Below are 24802 nucleotides of genomic sequence, written 5' to 3' on the forward strand. Positions count from 1 at the left end.
GAAACGTCAGCTTTCCTGCTCCTCTGATGCTGCCTGGCCTGCTGTGTTCATCCAGCTCTACACCTTGTTATCTCAGACTCCAGCATCGGCAGTTCCTACTATCTCTGAGTTGGTGTAAATGGATGTTTTTCTCGTTGATGATCAGTGGCTAGTGGTGTGCCTCAGGGATCAATGTTGGGACCACAGTTGTTTACAATTTACATTGATGATTTGGAATTGGGGACCAAGTGTAGTGTGTCAATGTTCACTGACGGCACTAAGAACTGTGGTAGAGCAGAGTGTGCAGAAGACACTGAAAGTCTGCAGATGGATATAGTTAGGTTAAGTGAGTGGGCAAGGGTCTGGCAGTTGGAGTACAATGTTGGTAAACCTGAGGTCATCCAATTAGTTAGGAATAACAACAAAAAGGACTATTATTTAAATGGTGAAAAAATTGCAGCATGCTGCTTTGCAGAAGGACCTCGGTGAAGGGATATGGAATATTGTCCTTCATTGCTAGAGGGATGGAGTTTAAAAACATGGGGATTATGCTGCACTGTATAGAGTGCTGGTGAGGCCACACCTGGAGTACTGTGTAGAGTTTTGGTCTCCTTGCTTGAGCAATGATGTGCTGGTACTGGAGGAGGTACAGAAAAGGTTCACTAGTTGATTCCGGAGTTGAGAGGGTTGGCTTATGAGGAACGATTGAGTAGATTGGGACGATACTCATTAGAATTTAAAAAAATGAGGGGTGATTCTTGTAGAAACATATCAAATTAAGAAGGGAATAGATAAGATAGAAGCAGGGGGTTTGATTCCACTAGTGGGTGAAACTAGAACTAGGGAGCATAGTCTCAAAATAAGGGGGAGCAGATTTAGGACTGATTTGAGGAGGAATTTCTTCATTTAAAGGTTTGTGAGTCTGTGGAATTCCCTGCCCAGTGAAGCAGTTGAGGCTACCTTGTTGAACATTTTTAAGACAAAGATAGAGTTTTGAACAGTAATGGTATTAAGGGTTATGGTGAGCGGGTGGGTAAGTGGAGGTGAGTCCAGGAAAAGATCAGCCATGATCTTATTGAATGGCAGAGCAGGTTCTAGGGGCCAGATAGCATATTCCTGCTCCTATTATGTACTGAGAACACCGAACTTCAACAACAATGCTGCCTAAGGGTATCATTTCTTTCATGAATATGAATTGTGATGTTACAGAAACAGAATTTTAGGATTACTATGTAACGTTCTCTTTTTAATTTTTACAAGTTGTCTCCAATCCATCTGGATCTAGAAACAAATATTGCAGTGCTCTTTACTAGAGTCATCCACTCTGAAATTAAATTGTATTGCGTAAGATTTGGATTAGTGCAGTGGGCATTTTATCAGTGTTCCCTCTGGATATTAATAAACTTGCTACCCAAAGTTGATTTATTATTGTTAACCATAGTTGAGAGGGCCCTCAGCCATGTCCGACCCATTTCCCACACTTCTGCCTTCACTCCTTCTGTTCCCTCCTACAACACTGATAGGGTTCCCTGGTTCTCATTTGCCACCTCACCAGTATCCCCATACAAGAGATTATAAACCATCATTTCTGCCACATCCAGCAGGATGCTATCACCAGACACGTGCCTCTTCCCTCACCTCCCTTGTCAGCATTCCACAGGGACTGTTCCCTTCAGGACACCCTGGTCCACTCCTCCTGTCAACCCCACAGCACCTTCCCAAGCAATTGAAGAAGGTGTGACACCTGCCCATTCACTCCCTCCCGCGTCACTATCCAAAGGTCCTGACACAACTCCCTACTGAAGCAGCATTTTATCTGCATTTCACTCAATCTAGTTTACTGTATTCACTGCCCACAATGTGGTCTCCTCTACATTGGGGCGATGAAATACAGACTGGGTAGCCGCTTTGCGGAATACTATGTTCTGTCCACAAAAATTACCCTGAGCTTCCAGTTTCCTGCCACCCCAACACATCATCGTATTCCCTGGCCAATATTTCTGTCTTGGGCCTGCCACAGTGCTCTTGCGAGGCTTGGTGCAAGCTGGAAGAACCACATGTCATTTTCTGCAGGGGACACTGCAGTCTTCAGGGGTTAATATTGAGTTCAATAATTTTAGAACCTGAACATCTTCCTCTATGTCCTTTACCCATCTCCACACCCCTGGCCTTGTCATGACATGGGCTGCTTCCATCACAGCCAACTCGTTTTCACCTACTTAAAGTCCCCAATAATCATTTGTTTTCCCTCCGTGGCATACCATTATCCATCACTTTGTCTGCCTAACTATCTTTGTCTCTCTCTGGGCTCTGTCTCCACCTGTTCACTTACTCCTTCCTTCCACCACCACCACTGCCCCAAACCCACCCCCAACTCCACCCATCATCAGCACATATGCAACCTTTTCCTAGTTGCTGATAGTTCTGAAGAAGGGTCACTGGATCCAAAATGATACATTGACTTTGTTTCCTCTCCACAGATGCTGCTAGACCCCCTGAGATTCTCGAACAATTTCTGATTTTGTTTCAGATTTCCAATATCTGCAGTTCTTTGTTTTATTACATTGTTAACCTATTGTTTTGTTTCATATTCAGATACAGTTGCTGAAGAGGAACCCGCACCCTGTAGCTTAAATATTGGACATGGTCGTCGATGTTCAAATGGCACATTATGTAAAAGTGGATGGGTTGGCCCCAATGATGGAATCACTAACTTCGATAACTTTGCATTTGCTATGTTAACCGTATTTCAGTGCATCACCATGGAGGGGTGGACTGATGTCTTATACTGGGTATGTATTACAACAGAAACTAAACGACAAAATATGTTTTGGAGAAGGTGAATGAAGTAAACTGCAATAATTTTATGGATGACGTAATTTACTTTTCTATAAGTTCATGAAAATTACTCTAATTGTGCCATTTTCACCAGAATACAAAGCATTTTAAATTGGCTGCAGCTTAATGAGTTTGATAAGGAAGTAACTTAAAACTTAGGTGTAGGATCTGGCTTAATTTACACTGTTGTAAGCATTTGATTTTTTAAAAATTATATACATAAGTGTTTTTTGCAACTGAAAAATATTTAACACCTCAGTTGGTAACCATTTTCACTTTTTGTGTTCTAATACCATCGTACTTAAGTTAGACCTGAACCACTTTCATAAAATAAGGTTATTAATAGCAAATTTGTTCCCAACACTGAATTTTTTTTTCAGTTGATTTCACTGCCTGTTATATTCATCTCTAGAATTTCTATATCTGCTGGTCCTCTTTTTCCCTATCCATATCATACTGTTTATAACTTTTTAAATTCAACTTCCATCTTTTCATTATTTACTTGTTTTCACACTTCATTTGCCATTTTCAGTCCCTTTTTTATTGAAACTTTGGGGTAATTTCTCAGTTATTATTTCTCTATCAATGCCTTGCTTTCCATTTTCCTAGCTACTGATCACTTGATTCCTATGTCCTTTGCCATGTCCAGCTGCTTTATGCTTGACTTGCTCTTTTTCTCATATTATGTTTCTCATTGCATTCATTTGCTCAGTTAAAGACTTACTTTACATTTTATTCCTTTGAGTAATGTCACCACTAACCTGAATCCAAGAAGAGTAAGTAACACAAGGAACCAGTGGTCTCACCAGGTTGAGTTCTGTTGAGTTCTTGCTTCAAAAAGTATTGGAATTTTTGGGCATTAGTAGGTCAGATGAGATAATGAGTACAAGGTATTGGATGAAAAGTCAGAAAAAGAAATGTAAATAAGAGAAAAGATAAATGATGACTTAAAATGGAAGGGTTAGGTTAGAGGAGAACGTGATTAAACTGCTGTATTAAATTGCATTACAAAATACATTCCACCTTTGTTATTTTCACAATGTGAAGTATAAAGCAAAGACCATGTATACTTAACTAGACAGTCTCAGCAGGAACGAGGAAAATCATACATACTAAATGGTCAAAAGTCAAAAATTTAAAAGGACATAATTCGCGTAACATTTTTTAAAATTGAAAGACACACTGGTTAGTTTGGAAAGAACCTTTAGGATCAAAGGATTTGTAAGTAAAGTACAGAGTCCCAAAGAAAAGAGAATCCCCATTCTTAACAAATTATTTGTTTCATTGAGCATAGAAAATTGCGTCCAGTTTAATTGCTGTATTTTAGAAATATAATCAACACCATAAAAATGGTACAAAACATATTATTTGAGCTGTTAGGAGGGTTGAGATACTTTAGTTATTAGGAGGTTAGAGCAAATATGACCCTTTCACCAGAAGAGAACAAATAAAGGCTAAGTTGTAATAAAGGTGTTCAAAATTTGGAAGGGCATAATAAGGTAAATCTGGAAAATTTATTTCCGCTGATTGATGAGGCTATACCATGGGTAGAGGTTATGATTTTTTTAAACAAATTAATATTGGGATATAGAATTTCCAAACAGAAATAATGTTTGAAGCCAAATCATTATAACCTTTACAAAGGAATTGAATAACTGTTTTGAAAAATTTAAAATTGAAAATGATATGGTGAGAAGGAAGGCGAAGGAAATGATGTAACTAACAGTTTCATTTTAGTCGACATTGGCATAATGGACTATATGACCATTTCTGTGCTGTAAAATTCTATGATTCTGAGTGCTTTCCCAGAGAAAGAAAAGGAATATCAACAAGCTAACCAAACTACTTCCTTGTGGATCTGGCTGATTACAGACTAGTAACAGAAATATGTGGGAGTGTCTTATCAATGGGGCTTCAATATTTGAGCTACAGAGATCTAGAGGGGACAAAATTTGAGAAAATATTCTTTAAAACATAAATTGGCTCCCAGTCCCAATAAACCTCAGAGAACGGGGTAACTCTGAAGAATTAAACTGCATTTATTTCAATGTAAGAGGTCTGTCAGGTAAGACGGATGAACTCCAGGCATGTATGGGAACATGGGACTGGGATATCATAGCTATTACAGAAACATGGCTGAGGGAGGGACCAGATTGGCAGCTGAACGTTCCGGGGTTTAGATGTGTCCCTTTCTATCCTTCCTATAGCGAGAGACGAGGATGGAGTGGTGTTTTTGATTGTGGAAAACAATTAGAGAGGGTATGCCTGGGGGATTGCCTAGTGAAACTGTATGTGTGGAACTGAGAAATAAGAAGGGGATGATCACTTTGATGGGATTGTACTATAGGCTCCCCAATAGTCAGCAGGAAACTGAGAAGCAAATATGTAGAGAGATCTCATATATGTATAGGAATAATAGGGTTGTAATAGTAGGGGAATTTAACTTTCCAAACATAGACTGAGACTGCTGCAGTGTTAAAGGCTTGGATGGGGAGGAATTTAAGTGTTCAAGAAAGTTTTCTTTAACTATATGTGGATGTACTACTGAAGTAAGAGCAAAACTTGACCTTCTCTTGGGAAATAAGGCAGAGCAAGTGAATGAGGTGTTAGTGGGAGTGCACTTTGGGACCAATGATCATAATTCTATTAGTTTTAGAATAGTTATAGAAAAGTTATATTTAAAAGTTAAAGTTCTTAAATGGCCAATTTTAATGGTATGAGACAGGAGCTTTTAAAATTTAGTTGGGGTAGACTGGTCACGGGAAATGGGACGACTGGCAAGTGGGAGGCTTTCAAAAGTGAGATCATGAGAGTCCAGAGACATTATGTTCCTGTTAGTGTGAAGGGTAAGGCTGGTAGGCATTGGGAATGCTCGATGAATCAAGATGTTGAGGTTCTAATCAAGAACAAGAGGGAGGCATATGTCAGGTATACACAACTGGCATCAAGTGTATCGCTTGAACAGTATAGTGGTGTAGGGGCATTCCTAAGTGGGAAACCAAGAAGGCAGAAAAGGGGATATGAGATATCCTTGGCAGATAAGGTTAGGGATAATCTAAAGAGATTCTACAAATAAGTTAAGGACAAAAGAGCAACTAGGGACAGAATAGGATGCCTTAAAGAACAACAAGGCCATCTACGTGGGGAACCACAGGAGATGGAAGAGATATTAAATGAGTATTTTGCGTCAGTATTTACTGTGGAGAAAGACATGGAAACTCGGGTACTTGGGTAAATAAATAGTGATGTCTTGAAAAGAGTTGATATTACAGAAGGGGAGGTGCTCGAGGTCTTAAAGTTAGATAAATCTCTGGGACCTGATCAGGTGTTTCCGTAGAACTTTGTGGGAAGCTAAAGAAGAGATTGTTGGGCCTCTTGCTAAGATATTTGTATCATTGACAGCCATGGGTGAGGTGTTGGAAGACTGGAACTTGGCTATTGCCATTATTTAAGAAAGTCTGCTTGGAGCAGCCTGGGAACTTTAGACCAGTGAGTCTGACATCACTGGTGGGTAAGTTGTTGGAGGGGATTCTGATAGACAGGATTCACATGCATTTGGAGAGTCAGGGACTGGTTAGGAATTTTCAACATGGCTTTGTGCATAGGAAATCATATCTCACAAACTTGATCGAGTTTTTTGAGGACGTGACCGAAAAGGTAGTTGAGGGCAGAACAGCAGATGTTGTCTACATGGGTTTTACTAAGGCCTTTGGCAGGGTTTCACATGGTAGACTGGTTAGTAAAGTTATATCACTTGCCAATTGGATACAAAATTGGCTTGATGGTAGGAGACAGAGGGTTGTTTTTTCAGACTAGAGACCTGTGACCAGCAGTGTTCCACGGGGATTGGTGGTGGGTGCACTGTTGTTTGTCATTTAAGTAAACAATTTGGATGAGAATATAGCAAGCATGGTTAGTAAGTTTGCAGATGATGCCAAAATTGGTGGTATAGTAGACTGTGAAGAAAGTTATATAAGATTACAAAGGGATCTTGATCAGTTGGGGCAATGGCTGAGGAGTGGCAGGTGGAGTTTAATTTAGATAAATGTGAAGTGTTGCATTTTGGAAAGGTGAACAAGGACAGGACTTATACAATTAGTGGTAGGGTTCTGGGGAGTGTTGTTGAACAGAGACCTAAGGGTTCAGGTATATAGTTCATTGAAATTGGTGTAATAGGTTGACAGGGTGGTAGAGAAGGTGTTTGGCACACTTGCCTTCATTGCTCAGACCTTTGAGTATAAGAGTTGAGACATCATGTTACAGTTGTACAGGATGTTGGTGAGGCCACTTTTGGAGTACTGTGGACAGTTCTGGTCACCCTGCTATAGGAAGGATATTATTAAATTGGAGAGGGTGCAGAAAAGCCTTAGAAGGATGGTACCAGGACTGGAGCATTTGAGTTAAAAGGTGAGACTGGATAGGCTGGGACTTTTTCACTGGACCATAGGAGGCTGAGGGGTGACCTTTTATAGAGGTTTATAAAATCATGAGGAGTATAGATAAGGTGAGTAGCAAAAGTCTTGTCCCTAGGGAAAGAGGAGTTTGAAAATAGGGGGCATATTTTTCAGGTGAGAGGAGAAAGATTTAAAAAGAAACCTGAGGAACAACATTTTCACACAGATGGAGGTTTGTATGTAGAATGAACTGCCAGAGGAAGTGGTAGGTGCAGGTACAGTTACAATATTTAAAAGACATCTGGCCAGATATATGATAGGAAAGGTTTAGAGGGATATGGGCCAAACGCAGGCAAATGGGACTAGTTTAATAAGGGTAACTTGGTTGGCATGGACAAGTTGGACCAAGGGTCGGTTCCTGTGCTGTATGGTTCTCTGACTCTAAATGACCAGATGAAGTAAAGGAAGCAGTTCTTTGCATGTCGCCAACAGACAAAGGGATGTGCTGTTTGATATGGCCTGCCAGTCTTTGAGACATACAGCTCACATACCATGGACATTGGCCATGAAATTCATATACAACATCGCTTATTTATGTTAGAGGCAGAACAGCTTTTTGGCTTGCCAGTATTTACTTTGGTAATTCTGGTGAATTCTCCTGATGATTGCAGACAAAAAGCTTCAACAAAACGTCTTTTTTCAGCACTAATCAATTTAAAACAAAGAGTCTGTTTGACATGCAGAATTTGGTTTACAGCTATTAAAGATCCAGTGTATTCGTTATTAATTATTTTTCCTTTCACAGTTGAGATCAAAACATACTTATCCAATCCAAATTAAGATAGTCAAATTTTCTGAAGTTTATGAAATGCTGTCAAATACAGTTCAACATTTCTTATACCTGCATCATCCATGTAATTTGGATACAAAAACAAAGTTGCTGGAAAAGCTCAGCAGGTCTGGCAACATCTGTGAAGAAAAACAGTTAACATTTCGTGTTCGGTGACCCTTCCTCAGAACACATCTAATTTGGATACTTGCTTCATTAAGTAGTTACTTCTTTAAAACAGGAAGATAAAGAAGGGATAGAACTCATCGGAAGAAACAGCACTTGAATCTGATTCATTCATCTAAAATATGCTCAGGTTTTCTTATTTGGATTAAATTTGATTTGGTGAAGTATGATATGTGACAGTGCATTGTGGTGCAACTGTATTGTGCCACATACTGTCAGATTTTAAATGTGTACCCAGAACATCAGTGTCCCATAATCCCAGTAAATTGAGTTTCTCTATTTTTTAATGGAGACTTGTCAATATGGGCTAGGCTTATTTACATTGGAAAGAATAACAAACCTCTGATACCTCCGCGGTCCTCCAATATATAGCCTATGGATCATAAGTTTTTTTTTATTCACTCATGGGATGAGGGCGTCACTGGTGAGGCCAGCATTTATTGCCCATCCCTAATTACCCAGAGGGCAGTTAAGAATCAAACACCTTGCTGAGAGTCTGGAGTCACATCTAGACCTGGCCAGGTAAGGATGGCAGTTTCCTTCCCTAAAGGGCATTACTCCTTTAAAAGTTCAATGCAAACTGAAGGAACAGCACCTCATCTTCCTCTTAGGAATCTTTCAGCCTTCAAGACTCAACATCAAGTTCAATAATTTCTGAACATGAATACCCAGTCCCTTGCTATTACCTACCCCCACAACCTCAAGTCCTGTCACAAAATGGGTTGTTTTCAGTACAGTCAACCCATTTTCAACTACTCATTGTCTCCATTATTGCTGATCTATCTTTTCTTCTCCCCAGCCCTACTATCTCTCATTCTCTCGCGTTTTCTCTCTCTCATTCTCTCTGTAACTTTAACTCTGCTTTTTCTCTGCAGATACTGCCAGACCTGCTGAGCTTCTCCAGCAATTTCTGTATTTGGTTGCTTCAAGGCAAAGCACCCTGTCAGCTTTACTTACTAGGTTTCTGTCTCTATTGGATAAAATAATTGATCCTAATATTTATTTTGGTGAACTGAGTTTGGCAAGCAAGCTGTAATCCTATTTTTAGGTAATGCCATTGTCATTTATAGGAGCAAGAAGACAGGCAGTGAGTTTTATTTGGTTAGAATAGGTGGATGCAATTTGATATGCAGTTAAACTTACTTCAGCTTTGGTGGATTCAAAGTCCTGTTATATGAGTTCCAATCCAGCTGGCCTAATGAGATGAAACTCTTTTATATGTGCTGGCTTCAAAGCACTTGTGTAAAATCAGTTTGTCAGGCTAGCCCAGTTGCAAGCAGCCATGGACCTAAAGCAAATAAAATGCCCAACTTCAGTATAAAATTTGCAGTGTCATTCAGAGGTGCATAAGATGACTTGAGTGAGAGTTGAAAAAACTTATTTTAGTAAAGACTGGGAGACTGCAGATTATAATAGCAGAAGTAGGGCATTCAGGCCATTGAGTTTACACCATTCAATGAGATCAGGGCTGTTCTGATAATTATCAACTCCACTTTCCTGCCCTTTCCCTTATTGGTTAAAAATCTGTTAATCTCAACCTCGAGCAGACTTAACAACACACCCCCTGCAACCTGGTGTTAAAGAATTCCATAGATTCACAAACCTTTCAGAGAAGAAATTCGTACTCATCTCTGTCTCAATTGGGCAACCCGACCTTCTGAGATTATTTCATTTATTTGATTTGATTTAATTAATTACTATCATATGTACTGAGGTACAGTGAAAAGTGTTGTCTTGCTTGCTTAACAAGCAGATCGTACTACAGAAATGCATCAAAGTAACAGAACAGAGCACAGGATACAGCGTTACAACTGCCAAGAAGGTGCAGAGAGAGATCAACTATAGCATTTAAGAGGTCCATTCAAAAGTCTGATATAAGTGGGGAAGAATTTGTTCTTGAATCTGTTTGTACATGTATTCAAACTTTTATATCTTCTGTGTGATGGATAAGCGTGGAAGAGAGTATAACCGGGGTGGGAGGGGTCTTTGATTTTGTTGGTTGCTTTCCCAATGCAGTGGAAAGTATAGACGAAATCAATGGATGGGAGGCTGGTTTGCATGATGGACTGGGCTGTGTTCACAACTGTCTATAGTTTTTTTGCGGATTTGGGAAGAGTACTCACCATACCACGCTGTGATGCATCCAGGCAGGATGCTTTCTCTTGTACATCTATAAATATTTGTAAGAGTCTTTGTGGACCTGTTGAATTTCCTTAACCTCCTGAGGCAGTAGAGGCATTGCTATGCTTTCTTCACTGTAATGTCAGTGTGGGTGGATCAGGACAGATTTCAGTGATTGTCACTCCTCGGAACTTGATGCCCTTGACCATCTCAACCTCAGCACCACTGATGCAGACAGAAGCGTGCCCTTATCTCCGCTTCCTGAAGTCAATGATCAGCTCCTTCGTTTTACTGACATTGACGGAGAGATTGTTGTCTTTGCACCATGCCACTAAGTACTTTATCTCCTTCCTGTAATCCGTCTTGTCATTGCTTGAGATCCGATCTCCAATGGTCTTATCGTCAGCAAACTTGTAAGTGAAGTTGGTGCGGAATTTGGCCACACAGTCAGCATGTGTGTCGAAGGAGTATAGTAGGGGGCTGAGTATGCAGCCTTATGGGCACTGGTGTTTGAAGATCGTCATGGAGGAAGTGTTGTTGCCTCTCCTTCCTAACTACGGTCTGTTCGTCAGGACATCAAGAATCCAGTTATAGAGGGGGCAGCAGAGACCTAGGTCACAGTGTTTGGCAATGAGTTTGGAATTATGGTGTTGAAGGCAGAGATGTAGTCAATAAGTAGGAGCCTGACATAGGTATCCTTGTTGTCCACATGTTCCAGGGATGAGTATAGGGTCAGGGAGACAACATCTGTCATGGACCTGTTGCATAGGTAGGCGAATTGCAAGGGATCCAGGCAATCTGGGAGGCTGGAGTTGATGTAAGCCATGACCAACCTCTCAGCATTTCGTAATTATGGATGTCAGAGCCACTGGGCGGTAGTCATTGAGGCACGACTTTTCTTTGGCACTGGGCTGATGGTAGTCTTGAAGAAGATGGGGACTTCAGATCGTAATAAGGAGAGGTTGAAGATGTCTGTGAATACTCCTACCGGCTGGTCCATGCAGGATCTGAGTACACGGCCGGGTACTCCATCTGGGCCGGTCGCTTTCCATGGGTTCACCCTTAAGAAGGCCGATCTAACGTCTGCGGCGGTGACTAAGAGTGCAGGTGCATCTGAGGCTTGGGACAGGTGATATTGTTTCACTGCCTTTCTGTTCAAAGTGAGCCAGAATGCGTTGAGCTCGTCGCAAAGGGATGTACTGTTGCCTGCGATTTTGTGTAGATTAGAAGATTAGACAGAATGTAAAAAGACAGCAAAGGATAACTAAAATTAATAAGTAGGGTAAAAATAGAATAAAGCTAGCTAGAATTATAAACAACAGATGTTAAGAGTTTCTATAGATTTTGAAAAAGGAAACGAGTTAACAAAGTGAACAATGTCATATGGAAAGTGAGGCTGCAGAATTAATGGAAACCAAGGAGAGAATAGATGAATTGAACAGCTCAAAGACAATATGAAAATATCATAACCCATCATATCCTCCACTAACATGAAGCTAGAGGACCAACTTTTGTTCAATAAAGAGTGCAGGAAGGCATTACAGGAGTTGCAGCAAGTATGCTAAATTGAATTAGATTTATTGCCACATGTACTCGCATAAGTACAGTGAAAAGTTTACAAGTTACCACATAAGATGCCATGTTAGGTACAAAGGTACCTAAGTATGGAATCTTAGTTACAAAGCAGAAAATGAGGAAAACAAAGTTAAAAAGTTTAACATTACAGCGCTTCTTACTAAAAGTAGATGAACAAAGAAACACAGTTAACAGTTCAACACCACAGTCCAGAAGCGCCTAGTCACGCTGGACTTGCACTCCTTGCAAGGGCTTAACCTTCCCCCACTTTGGGCTTGACATCACCCACATCACAGCCCTGGGCAGCTTGCTCTCGCCACCTTGCAGCCTATCCTGCCCTCACTGCCAGCTGCCCCGGGTTTCCTACTCTTGTTCTCACCACCGGCCACCCCAGCTGCCTGCTCCCATTCTTGCCTCTTGCTGCCTCAGACTGCCTGATCCTATGGATGCTGCCTTCTTTTACCATCGCCACCGCAAAGAAGAAAAGATGAAGATGAAAGAGAAAAGAAGAAAGAAAAGGAGAAAGAAGGATCTGGCCAGTCTGGTGCTGGGGAACAGACGGACTCAGGAGTGAGAAAGCTACCCACTCTCCCGTTGCCACCATCTTGAGAGACATTTCTAAAAATGAGGTGTCAACCTGGCGAAGCCTCAGCACAGGAATGCTTGCATGCCAAACAGCAGAAGCAGCATCTAATAGCCAGGGCTAAACAATCCAAAACCAATGAGACAGACAACTCTAGACAGATACATGAATGGGCAGGGAGCAGAGGGATACAGATCCTTGGAAAATAGGCGACAGGTTTAGATAGAGGATCTGGATCGGCGCAGGCTTGGAGGGCCGAAGGGCCTGTTCCAGTGCTGTAATTTTCTTTGTTCTTTGTTCAATGGATCAGATCAAGGTTCTGCAGTCATGCCACATCATGTCATGAATGGTGGTCAACAACTAAACAATTAGCAGAAGGTGCAGGCTCCATAAATATCCACATCCTCAACAATTCCCAGCCCAGCACATAGTACAGAGGATAAAGCTGAAGCATTTGTATCCAACTTCAGCCAGAATTGGAATGGATGACCCATCTTGGCTCCTTCTAAGGTCTCCAGCATCACAGATGCCAGTCTTCAACTGATTTGATTCATTCTACATGATATAATCGAATGGTTGAAGGCAATGATAGAGGTAGAAAAAGGGATGAGGTCCTGCAAAGTGAATATAGGGAATAAGGCAGAGGGTTAAAAAGCAGGACCAATAGAATACTCCCAGTGCCATGTGCCAGTGAGAGTAGGAATAGGAGGATAGGGCAGATGAATGTATGGCTGAGGACTAGGTGCAAGAGGGCAGGGATTCCGATTTTTGGATTATTGTGATTTCTTCTGGGGCAGAGGTGAACTTTACAAGAGGGCTGGGTTGCACCTGAACTGGAGGGGGACCAATATCCTGATGGGGAGATTTGCAAGAGCTACCAGGAGGGTTCAAACTAGTCTGGCAGAGGAGTGGGACCCTAAACAGTAGTGAGACAAAAGAGACGGTTGAGGCTAGTGCAGATGTTAAAGAGAGCAAGTTAAATAGACCTGGCAGGCAAGAGCATGGCAGGGAACAAGGAAAGACTGATTAATTAAACTGCATTTATTTCAATGTAAGAGGCCTGACAGTTAAGGCAGATGATCTTGGCATGGTTGGGAAAATGGGAGTGGGATATCATAACTATTCCAGAAATATGGGTGAGGGAGGGACAGGACTGGTACTCAATGTTTGGCACACAGATACTATAGGAAAGACAAAAGGGGAGGCAAGAGAGGAGGAGAGTGGTGTTTTTGATTACGGAAAACATCAAAGCAGTACTTAGAATATTCAAGATGGATCATAAGCTGAGTTGGTGGAACTGAGAAATTAGAAGGGGATGATTACCTTGATGGATTGTACTATAAGTCCCCTCCGTGGTCAGTGGGAAATTGATGAGCAAATATGTAGAGAGATTGCAGATAGTACTGAAATACAAGTACTGAATTTCAACAGCAACCACCCTAACACACACAAATGAATTTGCGTGAGAACATTATTTAAACGGGCAACAACACACTGCAGCAGCAAACAGCTACGCCAAAAAGAAGAAAAGTACCTCTTCCAAGCATTCAAAGACAAAGGATACCCAAAAAACCGGGTCAGAAGATGCCTATCACACGCACAACAACAGGAAGATACTATATGCTCTGACACACTCACTATGCTACCTTACATCAGGAACACATCTGAACTGACCAGAAGACTCCTACGATCACTGGGCATCAGAGTAGCACACAAACCCACATCAACCCTACGGCAACTGCTCACCCAAACCAAAGACCCACTACCCACTATGGACAGGCCCAATGTCATATACAAGATTCCCTGCAGAGACTGCGACAAACAGTACGTTGGACAAACATGAAGGACATTAACCACAAGGGTACACAAACATCAATTGGCAACAAAAAGACAAAACCAATACTCATTCATCTCCATCCACGTGGATAAAGAGAACCACCAATTCGATTGGAACAACACTGGGATCCTGGGACAGGCAAAGCAGAGACAAGCACGGGAAATCCTAGAAGCCTGGTACTCCACTTAGAAAGCCATCAATAAACACATAGAGGTAGATCCCATATACACTCCATTGCGAAGAAAAACCGGAAGTGAGGTAATCCAGCTCAGTGGACACCAGAGTTTAAATACCAGGCGGGAAAACACAACAGCGCTTCATTGGAGGCTACACTGATAATGTTACCCAATAGGTAATGAAACATCTGCGGAACAACAACCAACCACAAGATCGCAGATAGCTCTAAGAATAAAGTTGTAAGCGGAGGGGATTTTAACTTTCAAAACATACACTGGGGCTGCCATAGTGTTAAGAGTTTGGATGGGAGGAATTTATTAAGTGTGTTCAAGAAAGCTTTCTCAATCAGTATGCAGATTGCCCTAGTAGAAAAGGGACAAAACTCAATCTCCTTTTGGGAAATAAGGCAGGGCAAGTGACTGGGGTGTTAGTGAAAGAGCACTTTGGGACCTGTGACCATAATTCTATTAGTTTTAAAATAGTTGTGGAAAAGGATAGGCCTAGCCTACAAGTTAATATTTTACATTTGGGCAAGGCCAATTTTGATGGTATCAGATAGAACTTTCAAAAGTTGATTGGGGGAGACTGTTCACAGGCAGGGTCGTCTGGCAAGTGGGAGACTTTCAGAAATGAGATAATGAGATTCAGTGTCAGCATGTTCCTGTTTCTGAGGAGGGTGAGACAGGCAGTAGTAGGGACCACTGGATGGCTAGAAATATTAAGACTCTGGTGAAGAAAAAGAAGGCGTATGTCAGGTATAGATAGCTGGGATCAAGTGAATCCTTTGCGTATAGGGCAGTAGAAGTGCACTTAAGAGGGAAATCAGAAGGGCAAAAAGGGGATATGAAGATAGCTTTGGCAGATAAGGTTAAAGAGAATCCAAAGACATTCTACAAATATATTAAGGGCAAGGGAGTAACTAGGGAGATAACAAGGTCCCTTTAATGATCAATGAGGTCATCCTGATGTGGAACCACGGGAGGTGTGTGAGATCCTAAATGAATATTTTGCATTAGTATTTATTGTGGAGAAAGACTTGGAAGCTGGGGAACTTGGAAATAAATAGTGATGTCTTGAAAACAGTCCACAGTACAGGAGAAGTAGTGCTGGAGGCTTTAGAATGCATTCAGGTAGATAAATCCATGTTACCTGTTCAAGTGTAGCTCAGGAAATTGTGGGAAGCTAGGGAAGAAATTGTGGGGCCCTCAACAGAGGTATTTGTATCATTGACTGCCACAAGTGAGATACTGGAAGACTGGATGGTGCCTAATGTTGTACCATTGTTTAAGAAAGAAGCAGTCTGGGAACTATAGAGCAGCAAGCCTAAAGTCAATGATAGGTAAGTTGTTGGAGGGGATTCAGGGAAAAAGGATCTGTGTGCATTTGGAAAGGCAGAGACTGATTAGAGATAGTCAGCATGGCTTTGTGCATGGGAAATTGTGTCTCACAAACTTGATTGAGTTTTTTGACGAGGTGACCAAGAAGATGGACGAAGGCAGAGTGGTAGACATTGTCTACATAGATTTTAGCAAGGCCTTCAACAAGGTTCTGCATGGTAGATTGGTTAGTAAAGTTAGATCATTTGGGATCCAGGGAGAGCTAGCTAATCGGATATAAAACTGGCTTGATGGTAGGAGACAGAAGATGAGGGTAAAGGGTTGGTGTTCAGACTGGAAGACTGTGACCAGCTGTGTGCTGCAAGGATCAGTGCTGGGTTCACTGTTGTTTGTCACTTATTAAAATGATTTCGATAAGAATATAGGAGGCACAGTTAGTAAAATTGTGGTTGACACCAAAATTGGGGGTGTAGTCGACAATGAAGAATGTTATCTAAGAGTACAATGGGATCTCGATCAACTGGGTCAGTGAGCCAGTGAGGAATGGCAGATGGCATTTAATGCAGATAAATGCGAGGCATTGCATTTTAGTAAAACAAACCAGGACAGGGCTTGCACAGTTAAAGACAGGCTTGAAGAGTATTGTCGAACAGAGATATCTATGGATCCAGGTGTGCAGTTTCTTGAAAGTGGAGGCAAAGGTAGACAGGCTAGTGAAGGAGGTGTTTGGCATGCTTGCCTTCATCAGTGAGAGCATTGAGTATGGGAGTTAGGACATCATGTTACAGCTGTACAAGACATTGGTAAGGCCACATTTGGAGTACTGCATACAAATCTGGTCTCCCTGCTTTGGCAAGGACGTTATTAAACTGGAAAGGGTGCAAAAATAATTACAAGGATGTCACTGAGAATGGAAGGTTTGAGCTATAAGGAGAGGCTGGATAGGCTAGGACTTTTTTGCCTGGAGTTTAGGAGGCTGAGGGGTGACTTTTAATAGAAGTTTATAAAATCATGAGAGGCATAGATACGGTGAATAGCCAAGTCCTTTTCCCCAGGGTAGAGGGGTCCAAAACTAGAGTGCATAAGTTTAAGGTGAGAGGAGAAAGGTTTAAAAGGGACCTGAGGACAATTGACTTTGTTGACATCAATGCAGGCTTGTTCAGCCTAAGGAGGGAAGAATTCAACCAATTGCCTCAGCCTTTAGCAACCCTTTATTTTCTTTGTTTCCCAAGCTGACAAGCAGCAATTTCCATTCTCAACCATGTGATGTATTTTTAAATTAGCTGCACTACAATATCAGTCAAAAAGTTTAACTTGTGAAGTGTCACTAAAAATGATTAGCTTCAGGTTCCATGGGTTTTTAATGGATGGGAACTTAGGTATACGTTTACCAAATTTTAACTTCCTTAAAACTTTATTGTCCTTTAATCATTCTCTAGTTTAGCTCATTTCACTGTTGTACTCAATTACAATATATTAGACTAACACATTTTGTCTAGTCTGAATACACAGCCAGTTCAACTGATCATTCGTGCTTCACAGTTGTTCTCTCTCTTCTATGGATATGATATCACCTTTCTGTGATATTCTGGCATGATGGGAGTAACATTCTCCTAATAAAATTGCTTACTTGATTTAATGCCAGTCATTCTTCAAACCATCTGGTATCTAGCCTCAATTTAGCTTTAAGTTCAAATGCATCAATGTATCAAAGCTGGTGGATCCTATCTGGTACCTCAATAAGCTCTAACATCTGTTCAACCATCTAACTCCCTTTGTTTTGCCTCCATTATTATTCTCAAATTTACTGGTAGACACCAAAACATCATTATTGTGAGAATTTCTGGTTTAACATCTCTATCAAGGCTAGCAGCTATTAATTCCTTCCTCACTAAATTTAGCTATTAAGCAAAATGTCTTCACCAAAGCAAAATGACGAGAAATTCTCTTTGAATAAGCCATACATCTCCTTGTTAACTCAAGTTTGTATAATCAGAACTGGGGATCCATTTTGAAATTTTTAATCTCTATCTCTTTCCCTTTTTATTTCCTTACATCTTTCATCTCTTGTTAATCCTGTTTCTAACTCAATCTTTCTAAATTGTTTTTCTTTTTTCAATTCAGTTAATTTTGCACTTGATCATTTAATAAAACTAGTCCTTTCTTTCATGGATTCCAGGAACATAGACACTTTTTTAAACATTCAAACCCCTCTTAGCTCCTGATCTTACTTTAACTTTCATGTGCCCTGCTACAGCTTTAAAATTACTTTTCCCAAACTGCTTCAAGTCTCTGAAGGTCAAATCATCTCTCTCAACAAAGGCCAGAGTCTCAAAGTTATCCATATTGATTTCCCAATAAAATATAGCAAAACAAACATGAAATTCCATTTGTTTAACTGCTGAAAAATTGTATTGTATTGAACCTGTTTTACAAATCTGGATTTAAACCTGAACTCAAGCCCTCGGTTTTGTTATGATGCCCATGGGGGAACCATGAGCCAAAATAACCAAATTTACTGAATGATACACAATTGAAGAAATTACCAATAAGATTCCATTTCTTCTAGCTTTTATATTAATACAAGTTAGAATCAATACAAATTATAGATGAAGTAAGAGATAAAGATACCATGAAATCAAAATATAAATTTCCCTTCAATAAGGATGCATCTATATAGCCAAAAGCACCTGTAGCAGTCCCAGCACAGATTTGACACAATGAAGCTGCACAGTTCCATAATTATTCTTTATCTAAGCAGCAAGTAGGTAGGTCAGTAGTCCTGTCCAGCAATAGGTTTGAAGTTTCACTGGCATGATTATCATCAGCAAGGCATACTTCTACAAACTCAGAGGTAGTAAGAACTGCTGATGCTGGAGTGAGAGATAACACAGTGTGAGCTGGAGGAGCACAGCAGGCCAGGCAGCATCAGAGGAGTAGGAAGGTTGATGTTTCAGGAAAGAAGGGTCCTGATCTGAAACGTCAACTTTCCTGCTCCTCTGATGCTGCCTGGCCAGCTGTGCTCCTCCAGCTCATACTGAGTTATATCTAACACTTCTACAAACCTTCCCTATCTCTGGTCACGGTAGTCCTCATGGTACACAACCCCCAAATTATTTTTCAGTCAAACAACCAATGCCACACCAGTTTCCATTTATTGGTCATTTCTGATAAAACACACTGTTCTTTAGCATCTCCAAGCTATTCACTCAGCCTTCCAGATTTTCAATCTTATTAATCTGAACATACAGTGCTTCCAAGAGCTCTTGCATCTGGTGCTGATTAACTTCTGACTCTGGCTCACCTTTCTACCTGCCAGCCGCATGGCTTTTACCGGTTAACTTCCTTCTTGTTGGTATGGCTTTCAGGTCAAGAGTTAACACGTCACATCGATCAGTATTTCTTGATATCTAAGAAAATAACAATTGATGAAACTCTGGACCCTACTGATTAGTGCTTTTCAACATCAACCATTTAAGAGCTTATGGCTGAACGAATAGACCCCAACACAAAATTTGAGTGATGTCCCATTAGGTGGCTGGTGTTTCTCTCAAGTTCAGACCTTCTGGCAACTCCTACAATTGATTAGTTCCCTTTTAGCTTTTGCTCTTCCTCTGGATATCAGTGTACAAGAGAGTGGAGACATGGGTGCTAGGAAAACCATATCAAGGCTACAAGGGGAACTCTTCAGCTTGAGAGTTGAAATGTAGGACACTACCTTGGAATGAAAGATAACTCACATTGCACAGCAATGCAATCCTGATTGACAATGATTCATGCAAGCTTGGTGTTGACGTTGCTGACTTGTCCAGTACCCTGATTAAAAACATCGGTTTTGTTAAGACAACACAATCTGTTCCGTGCCTGAATAATTGTAAGAAAAAATACCTGTATCAAGTTTTGTTTGTGTCTGTTCCGTACAGGTTTTACCCAATAGCATAACTATCTCCTTAGAGTCCTAAACAGTTCCTGTAAAAAGTTACTCCAGGTATTCTACATAAAATTACGATGCTTTTTAGTAATGCTTTTAGTATTATCAAATCTAAAAGCAAGTAGTATTTGTATGTTTCTTACCCTTGCATCAGTACTCATTTCTTAATCAAGATAACATGCTGTCATTTTCAAATTTGCCACTGAATACATTCTCAGTCATGGATCTGCCATTGCTAATGAATACCCTTTTCTCCATAGGAGTAAGGAAATGCAGCCATGTTTTTTATTCTCTACCATTTAGAGCTGCTGTCTCCAGTTATATACAATCTTGTCCTTCTTGAGAGAGAGAAGTCTGTCAGCAAATGTTGAGACTAATAATGCAATTTATGGAAAATGGCAAAATCAAGATGTACTTACTGATCTTAAACGTTTCTTTGAAGTCATTAAACATGTTGCAACATTGAATCCAGATCCAGAAATCCAGGCCTAGATTTCTGACTATGGGTGCTCCAGGTAATTGGTCCCATTGCTGTCTATGGATTTGCCTAGGGAACTACCAAACACCCTCTGGTTAAATGTCATCTTTCTTCTTCCACGCTCACTCAGCCAAGGCATTCACTGCAATTTTGGAAACTGTTCGAGACCTTGCTCTGCTGTGCGTTGTCATTCTAATATATTTCCCAGGTTAAACTCACTTTTACAAATCTTTCTAGCACTTGTTTGAATCAAAATGCACCTTCCTTTAAGAGGTGCAAACTGGGTTTAAATATCTATGTTTAAATATCTGGGATTTTTCCCAGGGTTGAATTTCAGTTACAAGGGGGTACAGGTTCAAGGTCAGAGGGAGAAAGTTTAACGGAGAGGTGCAAGGAAAGTTTTTCATGCAGAGAGTGGTGGTAGGAGCTTGGAATGCACTGTGAGAGAAGGTGGTGGAAGCAGGCACGTTGGCGTCATTTAAGAGGCGTCTGGATGCTTACATGAATAGGGAGGGAATAGAGGGATATGGTCTGGATAAGGGCAGAAGGTTTGTTGTTCAGTTTTGGTTAGAGCATGATGATCAGCACAGGATTGGAGGGCCAAAGGGCCTATTCATGTGTTGTACTTCTCTTTTGTTCCTTGTTCTTTTGCATCTCAGACTAGGTTTAACCCATGCTTCCTTCTCACGATTTTGCACCCCACTGAAACATGCTGGCACTGAATAGCATGCTTAGTGCAAACTGCATGCTACAAACATGTGAATCAGTAGACAGTATGACATTTCTGTGCTGCCCATATCATAATGGTTAATTGTATACAGTGATTTGTTGGTCTTATTGAATTTTGAAGCTACTACTTCATGTATTTGCAATTATTTGTGTTGTCCTGGTGTCTGTATAGAATGCAGAATACAAACTACTCTAGTGAGAAAGATACATGTCAACTAATAGACTGGTTTGTTTTACACAAATTTTGCAACAAACAAAGCAAAGATTTGATTATTTTCACTGCCCTTCCATTTATTTCCTTGCTTGTAACATAAGAGTAGTAAACTAAGGACTTTTCAAAAATTCATAGAAGATTTTGCTTACAAGTTAATTGTTCCTAAGAATGATACAAGTGATGAGAGGGGCAAGATATAGGTTGTTGAGGTTTGGTGCCAGCATTGTGAGCAAGGTCAATGGGAATGGATGATGGAGCAGCTGGGTTGTTGCTTCTCAGGAGGCAATACTGGATGCTTTGGTAAGCTTCTCGTGGAATGTTCAGAGAAGCACAAAATGTGAGAAGTAAAAGGCTCATCTGAAGCAGCAGCTAAAATATACATACAAATGGATGTGGGAATTCAGGTTATAAGGACTTCGCAAAGATTACAATAGGTCTCTCCTGGCTGCAAGCAGAGAATGAAAAAGGAGATGCTACGAGACAATCCAAAGTTAAAGTCAAAGGTCCTGTAATGGAATGATAGTGACCTGTAGATAAGTATGAATCTGTCTGGAATACAGTAACAGCATGTATAGCTGAATGCTGCAAGGGATTAAATCATTTTCTGTTGTGATTTCATTCCTGCTGTGATAGCTTGCATTGATGTTTTAATTGAAGTTAAATGTGCTGCTTGCATTATCGTTTCTCATGATGGTCTCTGTCTCAGTTTCAGTTCTCTCACCTGCTCTTCCTTTCAAATATACCCAGTATTTAAACAAAAAAAAGGGCTGAATCTTACATTGTTTTTCGCCAAGTGTGACTTGCATCATGTGTGCGGAGTGAATCTCATCATTAGACCAAGGATGTTTTCTCACCACATCTTACCAAACTTGCCTCATTAATAAATAACAATACCCCATGCTATCTCTCATGTCCAATTTCCACCTCATCTTATCACACGTTTTCTCTGGAACAACCTGCCACCTCGCAGATAGATCGGAATTCATTGGCATCTCTTGTGCCGACACCTTCTTTAAAAGCTTGTTGTTTTCCACTGGTCAAACACTGTCAGCCTAGAGTTGTTCTACATGGTTCCTGACATTTGCCCCAGGGAGCGGTTGGCACCCTGATTTGTGGGCAAAGTTCTGGAAGTCCTGGTCAGGATGGTGCCAACATGTGACTTCTGCAGCCCCTGTGACCAGGAGTGGAGGCCACAACACCAGACCACACCAACCTGGTCCAAGTTTGCCATCTACTTTGAAGCAGTCTCAGCTGTTTGCAGGAATGTCCAGAATTGTCGGAGGAAAGTCAATATCCTTCTCCAGCCTGCCAGAGTAAATTCCACCATCTTCTCTCCAATATCTCACACTCACTATATTTATGCTCCTGTACCTACCTCCCACCAAGGTTCTGCCATTGCAACATCTTTCCCACTCACTCTTAATCACCCCAATCCCTGACAGCACCAAGACTGTATGCCTTCTGCGCTGCCTACTGAATCACTCAGGACATCATCCCACCTGCACCAACAGGAAAAGCTGTACCACCCACTTTTATCTCCCATAATACCTGCCTTGTTCATTGCAAGAGTAAAAAACAGTCTAGAATAAGGCAGAAAGACTCAAGATGAATGGTGTGCTGCCCATCGTTCAGCTCCTTACCCTTTATGAGGAGAGGATCTTGACTCTTAGAAGTCCACACAGGGCCTGGTCTGGTATTGGAGGCTACCCTTGACTTAATGTGCCCGGAACACCGTGTGAAGGCTATCTTCCTTTGACATGACTGAGGTCTGCTGCAGCGATGGCACGTTTCCTGGCTTTGTTTTTATGCTAAACATTATGGCAAGGCAGCAGTAAATGAGTTTGCCTTCTGAAGAAGGGTCACTGGGTTCAAAACGTTAACTCTACTTTCTCTAGACCTGCTGAGATTTTTCCAGCAATTCCTGTTCTTGAGACTGCCATCTCTGGTTGAGGGGACAAAGTGCAAAAAGTCAACACAAGGCAATAAAACACAAGGTGCTTTGAGCATCCAGGTAGGCTTAGAGTGAGTCAGCGCTGAGAGAGCAAACAAAGAGTCCAGAGATGCAGCCTGGTCCAGTCCATGTGCTGGATGCATGTATCTGAACACACAGTGTCCCTGCAGCAGTATTACAGTAATAGTTGCAGGTGCAGTATTAAAGTGCAGAAAGATCCTGTAAGCAGAATGGAAATGTGCCATGAGGGTTCTTAGAGGCTGGCATGTATCAGATGCCAATGTTCATGGATTTGGGGTGCACTTAGCTGGTGGTTATGTAGTGCACCCTGAAATGTTACTGACAGGTTTCCAACATTAAGATCATTTGGAGCAAGCAGCCAACTGAATCTGTCATGTGCTCGCCCTGATTTCTGTGTAAAGTTTTCCCGACGTCTAGTTTGTTGGGTTAGTTTGATAAGATTGGAGCATGAACATTAATAAAGTAAGTTGAGCTGTCAACCAGGGACTTAAAATATATTAATCCGTTTCAATTGTTAATGCCACATGTAAGAAGCATAACACATGGAGCAAGACAATTTCAATATGCAGGAATCACAGGAAATGAAACTTCTTGGAGAAGTAGCAACAGGTGTATTCCCTGATAAGAGTACTTTAAAGCACTGTTACTCACAGGAGGAGTTAATTCAGCTCATCTGCATCACTACCAGTCAGGGTTTTGTGTGCATGAGCGCCTCCACAGACAGAGTGAACCAATCTCATGGAGAGATATATGCAACTGCACATGGAGTACATACAGACTCTGCACAACGACATTTATGCTATATCATGTAACCTTAATTAGTTGGTGATGATGATGCATAAATGTTTGGAAGGAATGCCTACTGTACTCCAAATTATGGTCCCATCCAGCCATCATGAATGACATCCATATGCTCAGTAAGATGACAGGGCCCCCCCAGTTGCTGTCATCAACATTAGCAGAGACTCCTTGGCCAACCTGACTGACAGACCATCTACGCAGCAGGACCCAGCAATGGAGTCTACACCTGTAATGACACTGGTGCAACAATCTCTGATATATAGATGCCCACATTGATACTTTCATGACAAAGATGTCTGCCACATGCATCTCAGTTGCAAGCTGAAACAAGTGAGCAGACTGCTTCCACCTTATCTGAGCCCATTAGAGGGAGCACTGCATAGAAGTTGCTGAGAGTGGAAGTCGATTTTGTTGGACAGAGCACTGAGTGATTCAGTCATTTTTTTTTCACCTGTAGCCATACACTTTCTATCCTTTGGAGCATAATGTAAATATTGTGACTTCTTTTATTCACTTGTGGGACATGGCGTTGCTGGCTAGGCTAGCTTTATTGCCTGTTTCTCATTACCCTTGAGAAGGTGATGGTAAGCTACCTTCTTGAACTGCTGCAGTCCATGTTCTGTAGGTAGAGCCACAATATCATTAAAGAGGAATTCCAGCAACAGTGAATGAATGGCAATATATTTCCAAACCATTGTGGTGAATATTGTATCAGAGATAGTAGGAACTGCAGATGCTGGAAAATCTGAGATAACAAGATGTAGAGCTGAATGAACACAGCAGGCCAAGCAGCATCATAGGAGCAGGAAGGCTGACGTTTC

The 24802-nt window shown here is 41.1% G+C and overlaps 1 protein-coding gene across 1 annotated transcript in view; it reads left to right on the top strand.

The window, feature by feature from the left end:
• Positions 1 to 24802, top strand: part of LOC109920177 (voltage-dependent L-type calcium channel subunit alpha-1C-like) — a 656132-nt gene that overhangs the window by 207326 nt on the left and 424004 nt on the right. Inside the window, exon 7 of the mRNA XM_048607862.1 lies at positions 2575 to 2771. Within this exon, the coding sequence (XP_048463819.1) occupies positions 2575 to 2771 (197 nt within the window). The remainder of the gene's footprint in view (positions 1 to 2574; positions 2772 to 24802) is intronic.

The sequence above is a fragment of the Rhincodon typus genome, chromosome 18, assembly GCF_021869965.1.
Source record: "Rhincodon typus isolate 14 chromosome 18, sRhiTyp1.1, whole genome shotgun sequence".
Lineage (NCBI taxonomy): Eukaryota > Metazoa > Chordata > Chondrichthyes > Orectolobiformes > Rhincodontidae > Rhincodon > Rhincodon typus.